This window comes from Gnatocerus cornutus, chromosome 5 (genome assembly GCF_029298725.1).
Source record: "Gnatocerus cornutus isolate USDA-ARS CGAHR chromosome 5, icGnaCorn1.1, whole genome shotgun sequence".
NCBI classification, from domain to species: Eukaryota; Metazoa; Arthropoda; class Insecta; order Coleoptera; family Tenebrionidae; genus Gnatocerus; species Gnatocerus cornutus.
Genome location: NC_142237.1, coordinates 10,350,637 through 10,368,875, shown reverse-complemented (window position 1 = coordinate 10,368,875; position 18,239 = coordinate 10,350,637). Strand labels below are relative to the sequence as shown.

At 32.9% G+C, this 18,239-nt stretch overlaps 2 protein-coding genes and 1 long non-coding RNA gene across 4 annotated transcripts; 2 read left to right on the top strand and 1 right to left on the bottom strand.

The window, feature by feature from the left end:
* Positions 1-41: 41 nt before the first annotated feature.
* Positions 42-8,351, bottom strand: zyd (sodium/potassium/calcium exchanger zydeco). Of its 2 annotated transcripts, none has more exons than XM_088037047.1 (10): positions 8,168-8,351; positions 2,162-2,335; positions 1,924-2,111; positions 1,676-1,874; positions 1,574-1,627; positions 1,209-1,486; positions 1,000-1,162; positions 845-946; positions 674-795; positions 42-624 (listed from the first exon to the last, which is right to left on the bottom strand). In XM_088037047.1, exons 1-10 carry the CDS (start codon positions 8,190-8,192, stop codon positions 412-414), a joined length of 1,518 nt encoding a protein of 505 aa, XP_087893173.1. In that variant the 5' UTR covers positions 8,193-8,351; the 3' UTR covers positions 42-411. The 2 variants fall into 2 exon arrangements, with proteins under 2 accessions (XP_087893173.1, XP_087893174.1); XM_088037048.1 differs by lacking the exon at positions 8,168-8,351 and adding an exon at positions 4,975-5,222.
* LOC148174341 (uncharacterized) lies at positions 5,307-8,200 on the top strand. The gene is made up of 3 exons (XR_015770170.1): positions 5,307-5,688; positions 7,973-8,017; positions 8,124-8,200. It is a non-coding gene; the product is annotated as an uncharacterized LOC148174341 (long non-coding RNA).
* Positions 8,352-11,223: 2,872 nt separating the features above from the next.
* On the top strand, positions 11,224-18,239 carry LOC148174339 (sodium/potassium/calcium exchanger 4-like). Its single transcript, XM_088035655.1, has 9 exons — positions 11,224-11,582; positions 14,383-14,598; positions 14,646-14,833; positions 16,867-17,014; positions 17,065-17,247; positions 17,304-17,513; positions 17,567-17,668; positions 17,725-17,941; positions 17,994-18,239. Exons 1-9 carry the CDS (start codon positions 11,444-11,446, stop codon positions 18,109-18,111), a joined length of 1,521 nt encoding a protein of 506 aa, XP_087891781.1. The 5' UTR covers positions 11,224-11,443; the 3' UTR covers positions 18,112-18,239.

The window sequence follows — 18,239 nt, the reverse complement described above, 5'->3', positions numbered from 1 at the left end:
TAAATATTATAATTTAATAATTTAGGCGGTCAATAAAACAATTTTTCTGTACATATTGTATTTAATAAAATAAAATAACAGGACTTAAAAAATGTCTATTCTTATGACTGCTAGATAAACACTTTAAATAATTCAGAGGTTGGGTCTATGTACAGGTCAACGTTACATTAATAACTTAGTATAAACATGAATGGTGATGAAAACTGTGAACTACAAAACTCTACATTCCCTTCATTATACTCTCTAACAAAATATCCTTTGAGATCTGACACGCCCTAACAGATCAATCGAGAGTATTTAAAAAAGGAAATCACAATTTACTATCTATTAAACTGTATTAAAATAAAATTTATGTAAAAAATATAAATCTTCACTGATATACTGCCTAACACACACGTCCACTAATAAACTTCACCGTCCACAGGTAGGTAAATTTACTCTGAAGAAGGCGTTAAGCTCGATGAGACTTGCTAGAATAAGGAAAACTGCATACATTAGCAAACAAATCCGACCCACTTTTCGGTCTAATCGAAATTTGTTCACTGCGAAGACGAGATAAAGCAATAAAAGGGAGGATAACAGGCTGATTGCGCTGTATTCAATACCAGCGGAATTAATCCCCACCTGAGGAAGAAAAAAATTAAATTTCAACAATTTTAAACGAACAACTTACCCAATGTTTTCCTGCAATAGTCGGCATAAAAGTGGCTTTAATAAACCATGGTAGACCCAAACAAAGAAGAATATCAAAAGTGTTGGAACCTATAGAATTACTGATTCCCATGGAACCATGACCTGAAGAAAAAATTTAGTTTCGTTGGACGCTGGTTCAAGCAATACCTACCTTGCTTTGCTACGATCACGCTGGACACTGCCTCTGGAATGCTTGTACCAGCAGCTAAAAAGGTGATGCCCATGACGGAGTCCGGGATTTTTAAAGTATCCCCTAAAACATACCGGTATTGTTTATTCCAGAGCTCCGGAAGATGTTTGTTTTACCAATGATGGTGATCATCCAAGCTACAACGTAAGACAAAGATCCAATCCAAACGATGCACATGATGAAGGTCAGTGGGAACCATTTCTTAAATCTGGGCTTTTCGCAATCAGGGATTGTAAAGAGGAAGATTAGATGAATAGGCCAGGTAATAATCCAAGTTATCTGCGGACAATACAATCAGTTAAGAAATAATACTTTTTGGTATTACCTTTGTGAAAGTACTGCGCCCAGCAGGCCACTTCCACAAACTGTGTCGTTCCTCCTCGACCACCGCTGCAGACTCCGTCTTATTTTTGATTTCTTCGCTCTCCGGTGAATCTTCTGATGACACTTTTATAGAACCATTTAGATGTGCTGGTACAATGATATGAATGGGTTCTGATACGCGCGCAGCTCCTTCAACAACGTTGTGGTTATCAGTGTTTTTGATTTGCGTAATTTCCTTTTCTTTTGACGGTTGGAGTGGTAAGTGAGCCTCAGCTGCCTCTGGGAACAAACATTTAGAACCATTCTCTTGTATTTTCACAGTGATAAGAAAACCTGCAGGTGATGGTGTCTCTACAGATCACTCACCTAGAGTTTGTGCTTTAGGAGAATCAAGTGACCTTCGTGCATTTCTTAACCCACCTAGAAGAAGTGTGCATTGGTGTACTACCTTCGTTTTTGTACTCTTACCTCTTGCGCATCTCTGGATGGACTTGTCAAAATACATAATGAGAATATAAACGGTGTAGAGGAGTACTAAAGTTAGGGCTTCGTACCACTCAACTCTTTCATCGTGGATGATGCAGATGAGGATGGAAACTGTTATTCCATAAGCCAAGCAATCTCTCGTCAGCGGCCACCAATCCAACGGTACAACTTTAACTCCACACTGTGGGAAAACGCGTTAAAGTAAATCAGATTGTTTAGAAACTCCTCACCATCCCTGCGCCTATGCCACAGCAGGCGGCAACTGCTAGGATGTTGAAAACTGCAGATCCTACGATCGTGCCAACCCCAATATCGCCTTCTGTAATGAACGTGCCGATCACGTTCACGAAGAGTTCGGGGGCAGATGTTGCGGCGGCCATGAATGTCGCTCCAGCGACATCCGCCGACATATTTAGCGCTAAATAAAAAGAAGTGTTTACGACCCATTTTATTCAATCCTCTTATTACCATGGCATATTTTTTCTACTGCTGGTACAAAAAATTTATCACAGACTACGGCCAAAGCGACGAAGAGGTAGAGGGATACGATGACATGCACCACTACTGCGCCACCTTGTCTTTCTTCTTCAGTGAAGAAATCCCGGGGGAAATCATCAATGGCAGGTGGCGTACAATTAAGTCCTACGGCAAAAGACTAAATTAAAATTATTCCGTCTGGTTAATTTAAGTTATGTCGGAAAATGAAACAGAATAATTCTCTAAAGAAAAATTTCTTGCTCTTCATTTTTGGCGGAGCTAAAAACATAATGAGATCAACAGGTTTAATCGTAATGGCAAATTAGAATTAGAATTGCTATCTGTGCACGTATGCAGTTTTCTAATGCTTCCCAGTAGAGAAAACTAACTTTATTAGTGTTGAAAAATTACGCACTTTTTAACAACAATCTAATTACTAAATTTCCATTTTCCGCTGTGGCCTCGCTGCACTTTTGGTCGTGATTATGCGATGCAAATCGCATCTTGATAAAATCAGTAATTTTCCCATATTTTGGAAAACTTGGTGCAGCTGTTCGCTTGATCACTATCGCTCTAATAAATTACAATAAAGTGCTGCATTTAATGGAAGTCTCAATCGATTTATCCAACATTCTGCATTTTCAACTGTTTTGAGAATGTTTCCACGTGTAGGGAACAAACTGAATTATAATAATTTATTACCTATACAAAACTAATTATGAAGGTAAGTGAATCCATTCCTAATAGAACGCGACAGGAATTTCAGATAAACTTGTCGGTTTTGGGGTGCTACGTGTGATTTAAATTCATTATGAAATAGAGCACGCACAAGCGTCGCTAAAATTGCAAAACGTTAGAATAAAGGAATGACGTCGTTTTTTTCTATTGTCATGGCATGGATTGCAGGAACTCTGTAGTAAACAAATAGGAGCGTCCGGCATTGTTAAACTCGTAATTTACGTTTCCAACATGAGGTATAGCTATCGTAGCTTCGTAAATGGAACAATCGGGAGCAAGTTTATTTTTCAACAAACTCTCTAATTTATGGTCACAAAGAGAACGTAGTTTACCCTGTTTGATTTGATTACCTTTAGCTTTTAGCATTGTCAAGCAGACGATATTTTCTATACTGATTACATTTATGATATGACCTCTCAATAGAGTTGAACTTGCAGTTAAAGAGTCACGAGTTAAATTAAATTATCGGATTATTACTCCGCTTGATGGTACCTCGCCACCGACTTAATTAGGGTTACAGATTATGTCTGGAGGAAATTCCGTCAATTGGGAATAGCGTGACCAATTTAAAGACGTAAAACGACAAAATATTACTTTCAGGCGCTTGTTAGGAGAGTAATTGTACCTTTGAAGTTCAGAACTTTTTAATTTTTTTGACTCCATTCAACTCGGTCAGACGACACCTACTTCTTAAAAAAAATAATTTTATTTGTCTAAATTTAAATTATCTAAAATAAATTTAAATCGATTTTAGAAAACAGCTAAAACTTTCACGAAATCTGCAAAATTCGTAGAGAAATCCGCTTATTTTGATGCTAAATGACGATTTTTTCTCTATTCTAGCTGTTTTCTGGGTTTGATTCGCAAAGTAGAGCTGGAAATCTAGAAATATACCAGTTTTTATCAAGATTCAACGGTTGATTGAAACTTTTATTGGCAAAATCGACTAAATTTCTTAAACAAAAACAAGGATCCAGCTAATTTTTGGAAGATGGATGTAATTTTTTATACCTAACATTATAGTAAACGTTCTGAATAAGTTTACCTCTTTCAAAGATGGTTAAAAGTGAAACGTTAACGTTGAAATAATTTAATTAATGTTAAATTAAGCCTCACGAATTCAGTAATGTTTGTTTCAAATTTTATTAAAATCCGTTCAGGAATAACAAAGATATTGAGCTCGAACTAAAAAGTTTTGGATGGGCCACCTTGTATACTTAGTTCTAGAGTTCATTTTTCCTGCGGAGAATTTTTGAAAGCGCCAAATTTAAAATGCGGCTCTGTGATTGGTTGTTCAGCAGAGCGAGTTCTACGATTCTTGCGGAATGCCAAACAAGAACTGCCGCATTTGTCAAATTGTCACCAAAATTGCAGGAAAATCGGCAATATACAGTTATTGTTATTTTAGTCCAGATTAGCAGGAATTTCATTATTATTTTATGCGATTACTGAAAAACTTGACAGTTGCTTGTAAGCCATCTATTACTCAAAATTGACATGTATTTATTACAGTTATCTAACTTATCTCTTTTAAATCCTGCTGATTTTTCAAACTGCTCCTCTGTACGTTGGTAAAGTCTCAGCAGGAAAATTTACATATACATAATAAAAATCTTAAAGAGATCTTACCAATTAGGAGTAATTAAAAACTTCGACTTGTTTTAATTATAACAATTGATTTGTTACCATCCTTAATGATCTGTATTGCCAAAGTTGTTGAAATAAGTTTTCATTATTATTATCATCTTTAATTGGAAACTTTGGACAACAGATTCTTGTCATCAAAATTATTTTTTATTAAAGTTAACAGCTAATTAAAGCTTGTTTTTTCGCTGTTCTTTTGAGATTTAAACTTTGATGAAATTTTCCTGTTTAAATAAGAACATAAACACAATATTTTAGTACCTCCGCCAAAGTTAAATTATTTTTTATCGCAAACAACAGCAATTAAATGGAATCAATTAATGAGAATTACGTCTTGCGCAACAACAAAAATTTATCCCAACAGCGCTTACACTTTCCTACAGATTTTAATGTAATTATGCCACAACAAATTTTGCACTTACTCATTTCTAGTCACGTTGTTGCACCCTCTGATCACACTTAATCCCGCTAATTAAACAAGAAGCCGTTCCGGATCACTGCTCATGTAAAGCATAAGTATTCGTTTTCATAATTTTCACTGGTATTGCATGTAAGGTTAAATAAAAAGTCAACTCTAAATGGCGCTAAAATACTTTTACAGCGGCGATGAGCACCGTTTGTACTGCAAAATCAATGACTGCTGCATTTGCAAAAATTATTTAGGGCAGGTGAAAGCCATTGTTGAAGAAAAACGTGGAATATGATCACTTTTTCATCACGAAATGCCGCAAAATACAGTGACCAGAACCGCAGAAGAATTGCATTAAGTAAGGTTTTTTATCATTATTTCTGTCAAGACAGGATTGGTGCAAATGAATTTGAAGATGAAGTTTGAGGGAAATCCCACTTCAAGTCAGAAATTTAATTGCATGTACAAGGACGACACAGAATTCAAGACTGTGAGTAGCTAACAAAACACACATATGTACGAGAACTTGTGTAACCGTTTGTTGCACTAATTGCAATCAGTGTTGGTTGCAGGAGAGAATAAGCAGGAATTTAAATTAGTTAAAACGCATTTATAGGATCCGTGAACTTGTGGAAAACCGTTTTGGAGATTTAACTAATTAACATTAATTGAATTAAGGGAAAATAAAATCTGTGATGGCAATTCTGAGAAGCTGATGTTAAAGGAGGTGAGTGCTGAGAAAATTCATTGCGTCACCCGCAAACAAACACAATCGGAATAATCATAATTATGCAATAAAATTACAACTTCCTTATGTTGAATTTAATAAATGTCATCGTTTAATAGTTTTCTTTATTTCATTTTTTTCTCTGCAGGATTGGTTGCCAACTAATACTTTGCCAACTAATGTGTCTTTAAAACATTTTTCTGACTCGGTGTTTTTCTATTTTGTGAGTTGGTACTTCTGTCAATTGCTTGTCAAATCTATGAAATTGGTCTAATAAATATAAAGCATTTGTTGACAGTTATCACTTGAATGACATTTCACCAACTTAATCATTCTAGGGAAATGTCCCTAATAGAAACTTATTGGAGCAGTAGAAAATTATTTCTAAAGTAGAATTGTTTCTTAATTCTGAGCTCGAAGCCTATTTTTCCTCTCAGGTTAAGACTTTTTTGGAAAAAAATTTCTTTAACTTTTAAAAATTGTAATCGGAATGTCCATAAAAGTGTGGTTTTTCGATAAATTTGATCATAACTAAAAATAAAATTTAAAATATATTATTTTGGTCAATTTGAACATGAATATTTTTACAATTTGGCGATTCTTACTCATTCCTGCGTTATAGTGAGTCATAAGCACATAATTTTTTTTTGCATTTTATTGCAAGCCATCACGATGGCGGAAGTTCCAATTAAGAGCCCAGCACGTTCGCGTTATCATGAACTATCTTAAAAAATCCTCCACGAATTTTTTCGGACCTTCAATTACAATCCGTACACATCGAACCAATTTGCTTAAGCCAAGCGCTTTTGTCGTATTTCCTCTTCAAACATCGAGTGCTGCCAATTACGTAACAAAGCAATTGCCGGTTTATGCTTCAGCACATGTACCTAATATTTGTTTTAATTTTCCGAAGCGTGTTCGTGAACAGTAGTTTTGCAGATGACAGAAAATTGAATTTCTATGATCGAGTTTTTGGACTGGTTTGCTAATCTGACTAAGACAAGGTTGTTAATCTCTTCGCGCTGCCGACAATATGTAAAGCGAAATGTGTGCATGCGGAATAGGATAACAACGTATAATTTCCCTAGCTAAGCGTAATTTGTGAAGCTACATTTGTGAGGATTTTGACTTGCTAATAAATGGGGAATTAAAATAGTTGATGCGATTTGTTGCTACACGGAATATTTAGATGAGTTTCGTTCGAGCGCTTACTTTGATTAGGGTGTGTTCGTTGGAACTAATTATTGTAAAGTTCTATATTGAAAGCAGAGAACTCCAGAAAAAGTTACGAGCGAGAACTGAAAATCGACGAATTTGTGAAAAGGATACTTCACAATAATGAATATCGGGGTGCAGTGTTTTAAAAGAACTTTTTCCATTAATTGTGGACGGAACATTGAGGTTTTTACCTGCTAATGAATGATCAAAATCCTTAATAATTCGCGAAATATAAAACTTTCTATTGTGGGGAACGGAATTCATTAAAATACCAAGAGAATTCAATAATGCAGAAATAGAACATTTATTTTGCAATTTGGCTCATTATACGAGTAAAACCTTTACTGGGAATTTTAGATTGTCATTAGTTTAAAGGATTAAAAATGAATGAATTAATCTGTTTTACATAAAAAGTGCAATCGCTAGACATTTAACACGTTTTATTTATTTTATTTTTTTTTAATTTATGCCTAAAATAGTTATTTACAGTACAAACGCTGAAAAGATCTCGTGGCGAAACGGGCAACGTGTGAGCAAGCTTTCGCTATGAGCTTTTCGCAAGAGTCTTGAACATTTTTTTATACTGCTCTTTCTATAATTATATAATTATTAATTATGTATTAAAACAGTAAATTATATTACAAACTAAAGACATTAGCACGAACAAACCTCAAACTAATTGCACTTCTCATTCTTTAAGTTGAATTTTTGCAATAAATATTGTAAATAAATAATAAATAAACACTTTTTTCTATAAGTTTATGTGAAGCTTGGATGGCGATGTGTGATACAATTTTAACGATATAAACGTTTGATATTCGTCGTATCCTGAATGCGCCTGTTTCTCAAAGTGCCACGCAGAGCGTGATCACTTTGTATTAAGGAGTTAATTCGAGCGGAAGCAATTCTGTTAATTTTCTCATAACCTCTTTCAGCCGGCCCCACCGAAGGTAAGCTTCTGGACGCTTCGTCCGGAAGTTTGTGAAAACACTTCGATTTTCATGCACTTGCTGTTTACGTCGCGACGGTCACGTTAACTGCTTTAATTGGTCTGTTCCTTTTTTAGCCGCTGTTCCCGAGGTAGGCATTGAAATGAAAGACGCAGCCTCTTGTAAGTACTCCGCCAATCATCCACTTAATATAAAGAATTTTAAACGAGTTAATTCAGTTCACTGTTCACAATCGTAACATAACAAATCACTTTTCGATTTTCGCAGTGGGGCGAGAACGCACGTGCTTTAGTCTAGGGGTGAGTATTTACCTGATGCCAACGTTTCGAAGTCCATGTTGTTCCTGCTGCGACTCTTCACTCACTGATTTGACCCCCGCCCCTCTTATTACACTACTGTTGGTGACAATCATCTGCTCGACTGGACTCTAATATTGGGCACTTGCTAATGTCACTGCTGTTGTTGTATTGTACTCCAACTGGCTTATTGTCGATGCTACGATTAGATCGTAAACAACCGACCTATCTGCATTCACAACGATCATTTAAACATATTTACGTTTGCCAACCGAATTTTATCGCCAATTGGAACTACTTTTAAGCTTTATTCCGGGAAAGGAACGAAAATGGAGAAAAAGCCAAATTAGAGGAATCAAATCCCATTTTCGATAAGGCACAACACCTGTAAATTTTGTAACAGGCTAAGAAGAACCAGAAGAGTCAATTAGAGCCAACCTGTTGAAACCTCAAGAAAAATCAAAAGGTTACATAAGACTTCATCTTTTTTTTTCTTCTTGTTTTTTTATGGTGTTGGCCGTGAACTTCAGCAACATATTTGTGATGGTTTTGCGTTCTGTGACTTACACCAATTTAATTCAATCAAGACTGGAAACGGAGGGTCCTAGACTTAGGTTTTTATGATGTCCCTTATTGTAAGTTTAAAGAATGTCTTCGTTGAATTGTAATTTTATAATGCGATAATGTTCTTCTTGCATTATAAGAGCGTGTTAGACGATTTCAAGAATATTTCCATTACTCAACAAAATTGGGGAAAAATCGTGCTATAAAAGTGAAAAGTCAGTTCAAAAGTAGAATTGTCTTTTGATTCTCAATCGGAAATTCGTTTTGCTCCATCAAACTAACAACTTACAAAAGAATGGAATGTTGTGAGCTCTGGCTTTTACAATTTCTATCAACAAGGAGATCTCAGTTACTATTTACTATTTTGAGTCGTAAACCAACTCTACCAAATTGCAAAAAGCTCAAATTTTAGAAATGTTCATTTTTTAAGTCCAAGAAAAAATTTGTAATTTTGATCATTTTGGGAAGTTACTATTTTTGAGTCGTGTATTAACTCCACCAAATTTCAAAATCATAAAGCGAAAGACTCAAATTGTAGATTTTTTTGTGCATGATTTAATTAGCTAAGAAATCGATCCAATAAAATAATCGATCAAATAATAATTTTTTTGTGCAATATTCGAGGGATTGTCTTGAAAACTAATCAATTTCTAAAATTATTAATATCACGAAACTGAGCTTGAATTTTGGAAAACCGATGAGGAAAATTTTGTTTCTTTATCGAGATTTACTACCAGTTTAATTTAATGTACTTATTTCTGTTACACCCTGTATATCGAATCTAAGCACCAATAATAAATAAATTCAATAGATAGAGCAAAAAACTAAAAAAAAATTTTTTTGGAAATTTATCATCTTAAAAGTGTCGAAATGAGTATGTAAAGAACCAAAATAGATGAATTTCTGAAATATTAACGAAACTCTAGCCTGGAAGGTTTTACACATTTTTTCAGGTTGGCAGACATGTGATCTTGTAGAGCAAAAGACAGATTTTAGAAAATTTTAAGTTTAAAAACCCCGACAATAGTTGTATTAAAAACTGTTTTTTTGGAACATGGCATCACTTTTTTCGTGAAAATATCACGAAAACTGTTGACCTTAGCAATGAGTTTTATAGGTCGTTGGAGGGCTTATTTAATTGGCTCCGAACAGTCTTTTAAACAATTCCATATCTTCAATCAAAACTTAAAATTAAAATGTATGTAGTCGAGAATATTTCTGAATAAAGAAAAATGGATTTTAAATTTGTAAAAATGTAATTAAAAAACGAGTTTAATAGTCCTAATTTTTAGTACGAGGACTAGTGTTTTTAAAATGTACAGATAAAACGAGTTTTTTTATGCTATTTTACCTATTTTTATTATTAAATACAACTTTAAAAAAAATCTCACGTTGCTATAATAATGATGTTATTTAAGCTTCTAAAGTGGAAACTGGAATTGATGCATTTAGACCAATTAAAAATTAGGAAAAATGACTTTCCTCTTTTCTAGTACAAAACTTTGTTTATGTAATTAACATTTTTAACAAATTGAGCAGGTGAAGTTTATAAGAATAATGAATAGACAATAAAGAAAACTCATTAATCCTACAAAATTAGTAAGAATGCTATTTTTAATTTTTTTAAATTTTAATTTTTTTTAAAAATTTTTTTTAAAATTTTAAATTAATTTCTATTTTTAATATTTTTAAATTCAAAATATCCTTCACTAAATAATATAAATTATATATTGCAAAAGCTCTGCATACTTGGTTGCCTACATACTCGTATTACTTTATTTCCGCACAATTTGCAATCAATTTGGTGTTCCTATTCAATAAAATCACATGAATTTGAATAAATGTTAAACAGAATTGCTGCTACCGGCAAAAATAATTTAGTATATGTAATTCTTTTAAAACCAAACAATAAATTATTAAAAAATAATTCATTTATAGCCAAAAGTGAGAAATAGTACATTCTAAAGATTAACTCGAATGCACTCAAACATGTTTTTCTTCACGACAATTCGTCATAATGATTGATTATATTTAATCACGGTATTCAATACTGTACAAAGTTTTCCATCTACAACAGATTTGTTTACATATTTTATCTGTATTTACCTACAAATGTATGTAATAAATCAACACTTTACATAATAATTATCCTAATTGTAACTGACCTATTCCCCGATTTATTAAAACATTTGCAACACAAAAAACTAATTTTTAGCGTTGATTTTTGTCAAATGTTTCGAATTTATGTTCACGAATTATTTATTATTTTATCTGCCTCGTGTTCACTATGTGAATCAATTTATGTTTATATTTTTCATACTACATATTGAATTCATGGAAGTGCGTTTCACTTTTGAGCCTTATCTTCCAAGATTATGTTATATTTTGTACTGGTTTGTGCGTCCCCACATTATTTATGTTTTCTGTAATAATTTTCCATTATTGATAGGTTCTAGGTGTAATCTTACGATAACAAGACGCTCGAGTATTTATTTGACCAAAACACTACTCAAGAGTTTACTTACTTCTCAGACCTACATCGAATGACATCGAATTAATCTAATCAGTTCAGTGATAATTTAAACGTGTATTTCACCCTTTGAGTTGTTAACGTGGCTAAAGGTTAAACCAATTTTCGGCTTTAATTGACAAAATTATTCTATTTAATTTGAAGCGGGTAAATTACATTAGTTATATGATTATTTGATATCTCATACTAGAAAAAGTATGGGAATGTTGCTTAGGACTAGAAAAGTGGCCCTTGGGCTTAAAGTGATTTGTATTGTTTCGGTGACTGCTACTTACGCAATTTTGGGAGCTTTATCAAGAAACGCCGCTGGCAAACAAAAGGAGGAATTTGAGATTGGTAAGAAAATCATTATTGATGCGGTTCAGGATGTAAACAAGTTAAATATAGCTTGTTTATGTTTTTCTATTGTATATTGGGCGTTACATTTTGATATGAAAATATTTATAGATTCTGGTGAATGAAAGTGTTTGTTTTTGTATTGAAATTAATAAATTTAGCGGAAGTTTAGCACGGAGTTTAAGACATTTGGAAATTTAAAATTATACACGACCTGTTAGTAATTTCATATTTTCTACATCCTACAAAACGGGAAAAATTGGGCAAAAATTACGTTTAATTTATGAGAAGTTCGATTTGCAAGTTGAATTAATAATTTCTTCTGGACTTTGTTGTTCTCTGTTTTGCATATCACTGAATGCGTAGGTTGTTTAAAAAGGTCACTGACAACTTGGTTAGATAGGTACACGACATTTTTGAGATAAACCAGACTTTACAATCATCTTCAAAGCTGCTTTTGATAAGGAAATTATTTAAATGAGGTATATCTCGTAACCTCTGCTACCAAAAAAATACATTCTACGCAAAATGTATCTACAAAATTGTGCTAACTTCAGTGGTTTCCAAACTTTTTTCAATTGTCGGTTCACGATGCCCTGTCTTAATGTAGATGCAGTCGTGAGACATTTTGGGAACCACTTAAAGTTCTTTTGCATATAAAGTATAGAGTGTTCAATTTAAAATAGGAAAGTTAACAATAGCTCTATATTTTCATTTGATTTTCATTCGGGACTTTGTTCACATAGATAGTTTGAAATAATTATTATTTTAATTCTGTACAAACTATGTTTAATTATGAGTTGTCTGTTTTACATACAACGTGGAATTGAGTTGCTAATTGTCTCAAAAATGTTATTATCAAGAATAGTACTCATTTTATAAACACTTATTTCTCAGTGTATTAATAAACCATGGTCACGAGAACATGGGACGATAATCTATTTTTTGTGCTGCTTCAACTGATAATTTTATTTGACTTTTTATTAAAAAAAATCGCTCTAGAATTTTTATTAATGTTCCAACTTATTGAATGTACTAAAAATAATAATACCTAATATAATAAACTGGAACGAATGGCCCTAGAGTGAACATCGAGAGTGGAATTTTCACCGAGTCCGCTCAAATTTAATTAACAAACGCGCCTATTCTGTTAAATATCAATTACGGAAGTTTGGAGTGTCCAATATTGATAATAAACAAATATTAATTTATATTTGTATAATTTACAAGAAACAGTCAACTCCGAAATACTTACAATAAGAATTTTTTTTACTTTAAAGTTAAAATTCCTAAAATTGGTGTCTTTTGCTCTACATTGTTGCAAGTTGGTAGAGTTAATAGACGACTCAAAAATAAATACTTTAGCACAAATTTTATTGCTGCAGCACTAAAATTATCAAAATTACGAATTTTAATGAGAAATTCTTGCTTGGTCTTTAAAAGAAAAATCTAAAATTTGTGTTTTTTGTTTTACAATTTTAAAATTTAGTAAAATTAATACATAGTTTAAAAATAGTAACTTCCCAAAATTTCATTGCTGTAGCTTTAAATTTACCAAAATTACGAATTTTAATGGAGCATGTTGTAAATTCTTGCTTGGTCTCCAAAAGAAAAATTTCTAAAATTTTTGCTTTTTGTTCTATAATTTTGCAGCTTGCTAAAGTTAATACACGACGCAATCATAGTAAATCTCTGAAGATTTTAAATTTAAAATTTTGAACTATACAGTTTGTATAACCTACAAATCTCACATTTTGATGGAGAATTTCTCATTAAAAGGAAGTGCGAGGGCTCTGGCACACTCTGTACATAAATTATTCCTGTGTAATCAATAAAATATGCAAAGAAATATAATTATATGTTGAATGTCTTATTGATTTTTAGATTTTATTAACTTCGTTTCAAATCTCTGACTCTTCGTTCTTTTTAATAATGGCCCCCGATTTACGAATTCTTTCAAGAAATTAAAATAAAGTCGACCTGCAAATTAACTAAATGATCTATGCAAAAATAAGGAAATCCATATTTGATAAAATGCTTTTTTATGGATCAAATTTTGCTCCCTCTTCTCTCTTGACTTAAACATCGCTAGCTAATTAATTCAGCATTAACGGGTCCGTAGCACTTAATAATAAAAGCCAGTTATAAATAGCCTAGGTGAAAGCTTAACAGGCTTTAAACAATTAGCTTCCAGCTTAATCACAAACGCAACTAGAATAATAAGAACCGAGCGGACAAAGAACCGAAAGCGGCTGATAAAATATGTTTGGCAAAGAAGCGCCCGAATTTTATGACTATTTTATGACGCTATTTGAAATGACCCAAACTGATAAAATCGACAATTAATTAATAAAATATTCATAAAATACCTAACATGTTTTGTCAGTCGCCGAAAATATATTATCAATTTATTATTATCAGGATTTTTTATGTTTGTGTCATCACGTTTATTATGAAGTCGTAGTTGCCTGGATGGAAATTGAGGGATTTTTTTCAATTGTCAGGTGCTGAGTGGTATTAGGCAATTTTACTGATCGTTTATTGACATCGAGGTGATAGCAGTCTTTGGAAAACTACAAGATCAAGAGAAAAATAACCATCGCGAGATTATTAAGGTCACTGGAAAATTACTCGAAGTTGACTTAAAATAGACACTGTTGAGATAAGAAAAGAAGTCTTTAAATATGACCTTAATCAAATAAGCGGTTCCGCAGATGAAGAAGCTTCCGAGCAAGAGATTTTTTTTTTCAAACTTCCACTTTATGCAAGTGAAAAAGTGCAACCTTTGTTTTCGTTGCAGACAGTCATGCCGGCGGCCGCCATCTCCTAGGTCTCGTTCAGGGTTATAATTGCACCCCCGCCGCCATCCACGAGTTCCCTTCAGACGGTTTTACAAGGCAACAACGCCAGGATGGTTGGATAGCTCTCCACGTATTACTAGCATGCTATTTGTTTACACTTCTAGCTATAGTTTGTGATGATTATTTTGTTCCTGCTATTAAAAAATTCTGTGATAGTAAGTTCAATCATTTTCGTTTGTTAAATTTAATGAGAGAATTGTAGGTTTACACATGAGGGAGGATGTTGCAGGAGCGACTTTTATGGCGATGGCCAGTTCTAGTCCTGAATTGTTTATTAACTGCGTCGGCACTTTCGTCACTGAGGGTGATATTGGCGTTGGTGCCGTCGTGGGCTCAGCAGTATTTAACGTTTTGGCTGTTCCTGCATGTTGTGGACTTTTTGCTAATATGGTAAGAGTTGCAGTGGAAAGGATAATTCGGATTTTCTATTTTCATAATAGTATTAATAAATTAAAAATACATTCAACGACCACACGATATAAATAGTGTAGACTGATGGATTCATTAATCTAATTTTGTTCGTTTGCGTGTTTTTATGCACATATCGTCACAATGCTTAAATATAAATCAAACATTTAGAAATTTAAATCAATAATAATAATTTATTTACAGAATAAATTTTATTGTAATGTATTGTCACTTTTTTATTGTACAAAAAGTCAAATTATTGTTGGTATAACTATCGTGTGACTTGAGAATAAGCGGTTAAATTTACTACAGAAAGTGTTTTATTGTGTGAATTACCAAAAAGGCTGTAATACCTATGAGTCTAAAGAAGAAAAGAAGCCCAACCTGCATGTGTTCTACCAAAGATTTTTGACCTCAATATCTTTGTTATTTGTGAACGGATTTTAATAAAATTTAAAACCAAGATGACTCAATAGGTAAAGATTAATTTGGCAAACAATACCCTTTTCTTCAAAAGTAGAATTTTATTCCACCCTGCATAAGACACCCGTAGAATGATCTTTAAAAAGCTTGGTTTCCACAATAAAAATTCCTAAAGTTTGTGTTTTTCGTTTTACAATTTTGCAATTTGGTAAAGTTAATATAAAGTTCAAAAACAGTAACATCCCAAAATTTTATAGCTGTAGCATTAAAATGATCAAAATTAAGAATTTTGGTGAAGGATATTCAAAATTTTTTCTTCGTCTCAATATTTATAATTTTGAAATTTGCGTCTTTTGCTCTACATTTTTGCAATTTGGAGGAGTTAATACACAACTCAAAAATAGAAACTTCCCCAAATTTTATTGCTGTAGCAATTAAATTACTAAAACTACGAATTTTAATGAGGGATGTTGTAAATTCTTGCTTAATCTCAAAAAAAAAATTCTAAAATTTGTGTTTTTTGGTTTACAATTTTGCAACTTGATAGACGTAATACATGACCAAAAAATAGTAACTTTCCAAAATTTTATAGCTGTAGCAATAAAATTACCAAAATTAGGAATTTTGGTGATAGATCTTGGAAATTTTTTTTTGCCTCAAAATTTTTAATTTCTAAAATTTGTGTCTTTCGGTTTATACTTTTACAATTTGGTAGAGTTAATGCACGACTCAAATATAGTAAGTTTCGCAAATTTCATTGAATTACCAAAATTACGAATTTTAATAAAGGATGTTGGAAATTCTTGCTTGGTCTCTAAAAGAAATATTTCTAAAATTTGTGTCTTTCGTTTAAAAATTTTGCAATTTGCAAAAAACAGTAACTTCCCAAAATTTCGGAGTTGTAGCATTAAAATTATCAAAATTAGGAATTTTGGTGAAGGATTTCTGAAATTTTTTTTTGCTTCAAAATTTAGAATTTCTAAAATTTGTGTCTTTAGATCTACAATTTTGCAGTTTGGTAGAGTTAATACACAACTCATAAATAGTAACTTCCGCAAATTTAATTGCTGTTGCACTAATATTACCAAAATTACGAATTTTAATGAAGGATGTTGGAAATTCTTGCTTGGTCTCCAAAAAAAAATTCTAAAATTTGTGTTTTGCGTGTTACAATTTTGCAATTTGCTAGAGTTAATACTCGACTCAAAAATAGTAAATTTCTAAGATTTTGGATCTGAAAACTTTGAACTAGACAACCTGTATTACTTAACATGGGTCTAAAGAGAAATAGATGAGAATGAAGCAGCTTAAAAAGAAATATCTAAGAGAATACAAAAATCTTAATAATGCTTTGGTTGAGCCATTTTAATAAGAAAAGTAGGGCGGCATTAATTTTTCAGGAAAATGTGCCCAAACTTCTGTTAATATTCTTTTTCCAGACCCTCTAAAATAATAAATAGCTAACTATATCATTGGTGTTTTATAAATTACAGTCAGCATCGAAAACCGCCCCCAGTTTCGCTACAATTTGTTTATTTCCTTGCCTTGACCACATTGCTCACAAACTTTAAATTCATCACTGTCTTCAACAGGTTGTGTATCTGGAATGGTGGCCCATTAGTCGAGATAGCATGATGTATGGAGTTTCAGTTATCCTTCTCGTTAGTTTCTTGAGAGATGGCAAGATCTACTTGTACGAAGCATTTTCATTGATTTTAGTCTACGTCATTTATATTTTGAGTAAGTGAAATTAACTACTCGTATCTGGAAACCTCAAACTCGTATTTTAGTAATGTTTTTCAATAACCCTTTAATGAGGCTTGCAAATCGATTGGTCAGCCAATGTCGCAGAAAAGGTCATTACCAGGAAATTATTGCTGAAACTACTCCTCTGTTGACTAGAGGCGAGAAGACCAACGGAGTCAACGAGATTCTTGAAACTGAGTTTACCTTAAAGGACTGTGAAGATTTGGGTAAAATTATTTGTTAATTTTAATTTGTGTACTTGACTTTATTGATCGTAATTCAGAGGAATCGACAAAAATATGGGAATGGCCCAGTGAGCAAAGCAGGAAGGGCCAAATCTGGTGGGTATTAACTTGGCCCATTTCGTTTCTCTTATATTTAACCACCCCTGACTGCCGCAAGTATCCTCGTCTCTTCGTTATAACTTTCATAATGTGTATTTTCTGGATCGGTGTTACTTCGTACATGATATCGTGGCTCATTACCGCCATAGGTAAGTTATTTTTGCTGTAGGAACTATAAATAAACCCATAAATTCTTTACTAGGTGATACATTAGATATTCCCGACTCCGTCATGGGTTTAACGTTTTTAGCAGCAGGGATGAGCGTGCCTGAAGCTGTTTCCAGTGTTATAGTAACAAATCAAGGTAAAAAATAAATTATAACTAGGTACCAAAGAGTTAACGTTGATCTTTTATTCAAGGATATGGATCGATGGGATTGAGTAGTTCGATTGCTTCGAACACATTCGATATTTTACTCTGTTTGGGATTACCGTGGTTTATTAAAACGGGTTATTACCCCAAAGTTCCGGGGAAGGAATACATAAAAATTAATTCTGCCGGGTTGAGTTACAGCGCCATATCTTTATTGTCAACTCTAGTCTTATTCTACCTCAGTGTGGCGTTTAATAAGTTTAAGTAAGTATGACTAATAATAATTAAAGAAGTTTTCGAACTTTCTCGATTTCAGGCTGAACTGGAAAGTGGGACTGACGTGTCTTTTCATGTACATTGGATTTCTGGCTTTCGCGTCACTTATCGAGTTGAATGTCTTCTTCCCGGTTAACTTACCGACTTGTGATAGATAAACACGCCAATATGAGGAGATTCTAGTATTAGATATTTTTTCGACTGACTAGTAGTATAGGTATCATTGCTATATCGTTGAATATTCTTTATAGTTTAGACAATTTAAGCAATAAATTAATGCAGTTTT

What these genes read in the sequence shown, in the direction of transcription:
- zyd (XM_088037047.1), bottom strand. Translation starts at nt 8,192, where the DNA reads ATGGACTTCGAAACGTTGGCATCAG. An exon ending in CATCCAGAGATGCGCAAGAG is followed by an intron (nt 1,628 to 1,675) that starts GTAAGAGTACAA and finishes CACTTCTTCTAG; the next exon opens with GTGGGTTAAGAAATGCACGA. An exon ending in TCCTAAAGCACAAACTCTAG is followed by an intron (nt 1,487 to 1,573) that starts GTGAGTGATCTG and finishes GTTTGTTCCCAG; the next exon opens with AGGCAGCTGAGGCTCACTTA.
- LOC148174339 (XM_088035655.1), top strand. Translation starts at nt 11,444, where the DNA reads ATGGGAATGTTGCTTAGGACTAGAAAAGTGGCCCTTGGGCTTAAAGTG. An exon ending in AAAGGAGGAATTTGAGATTG is followed by an intron (nt 11,583 to 14,382) that starts GTAAGAAAATCA and finishes TTTTCGTTGCAG; the next exon opens with ACAGTCATGCCGGCGGCCGC. An exon ending in TGTTATAGTAACAAATCAAG is followed by an intron (nt 17,669 to 17,724) that starts GTAAAAAATAAA and finishes CTTTTATTCAAG; the next exon opens with GATATGGATCGATGGGATTG.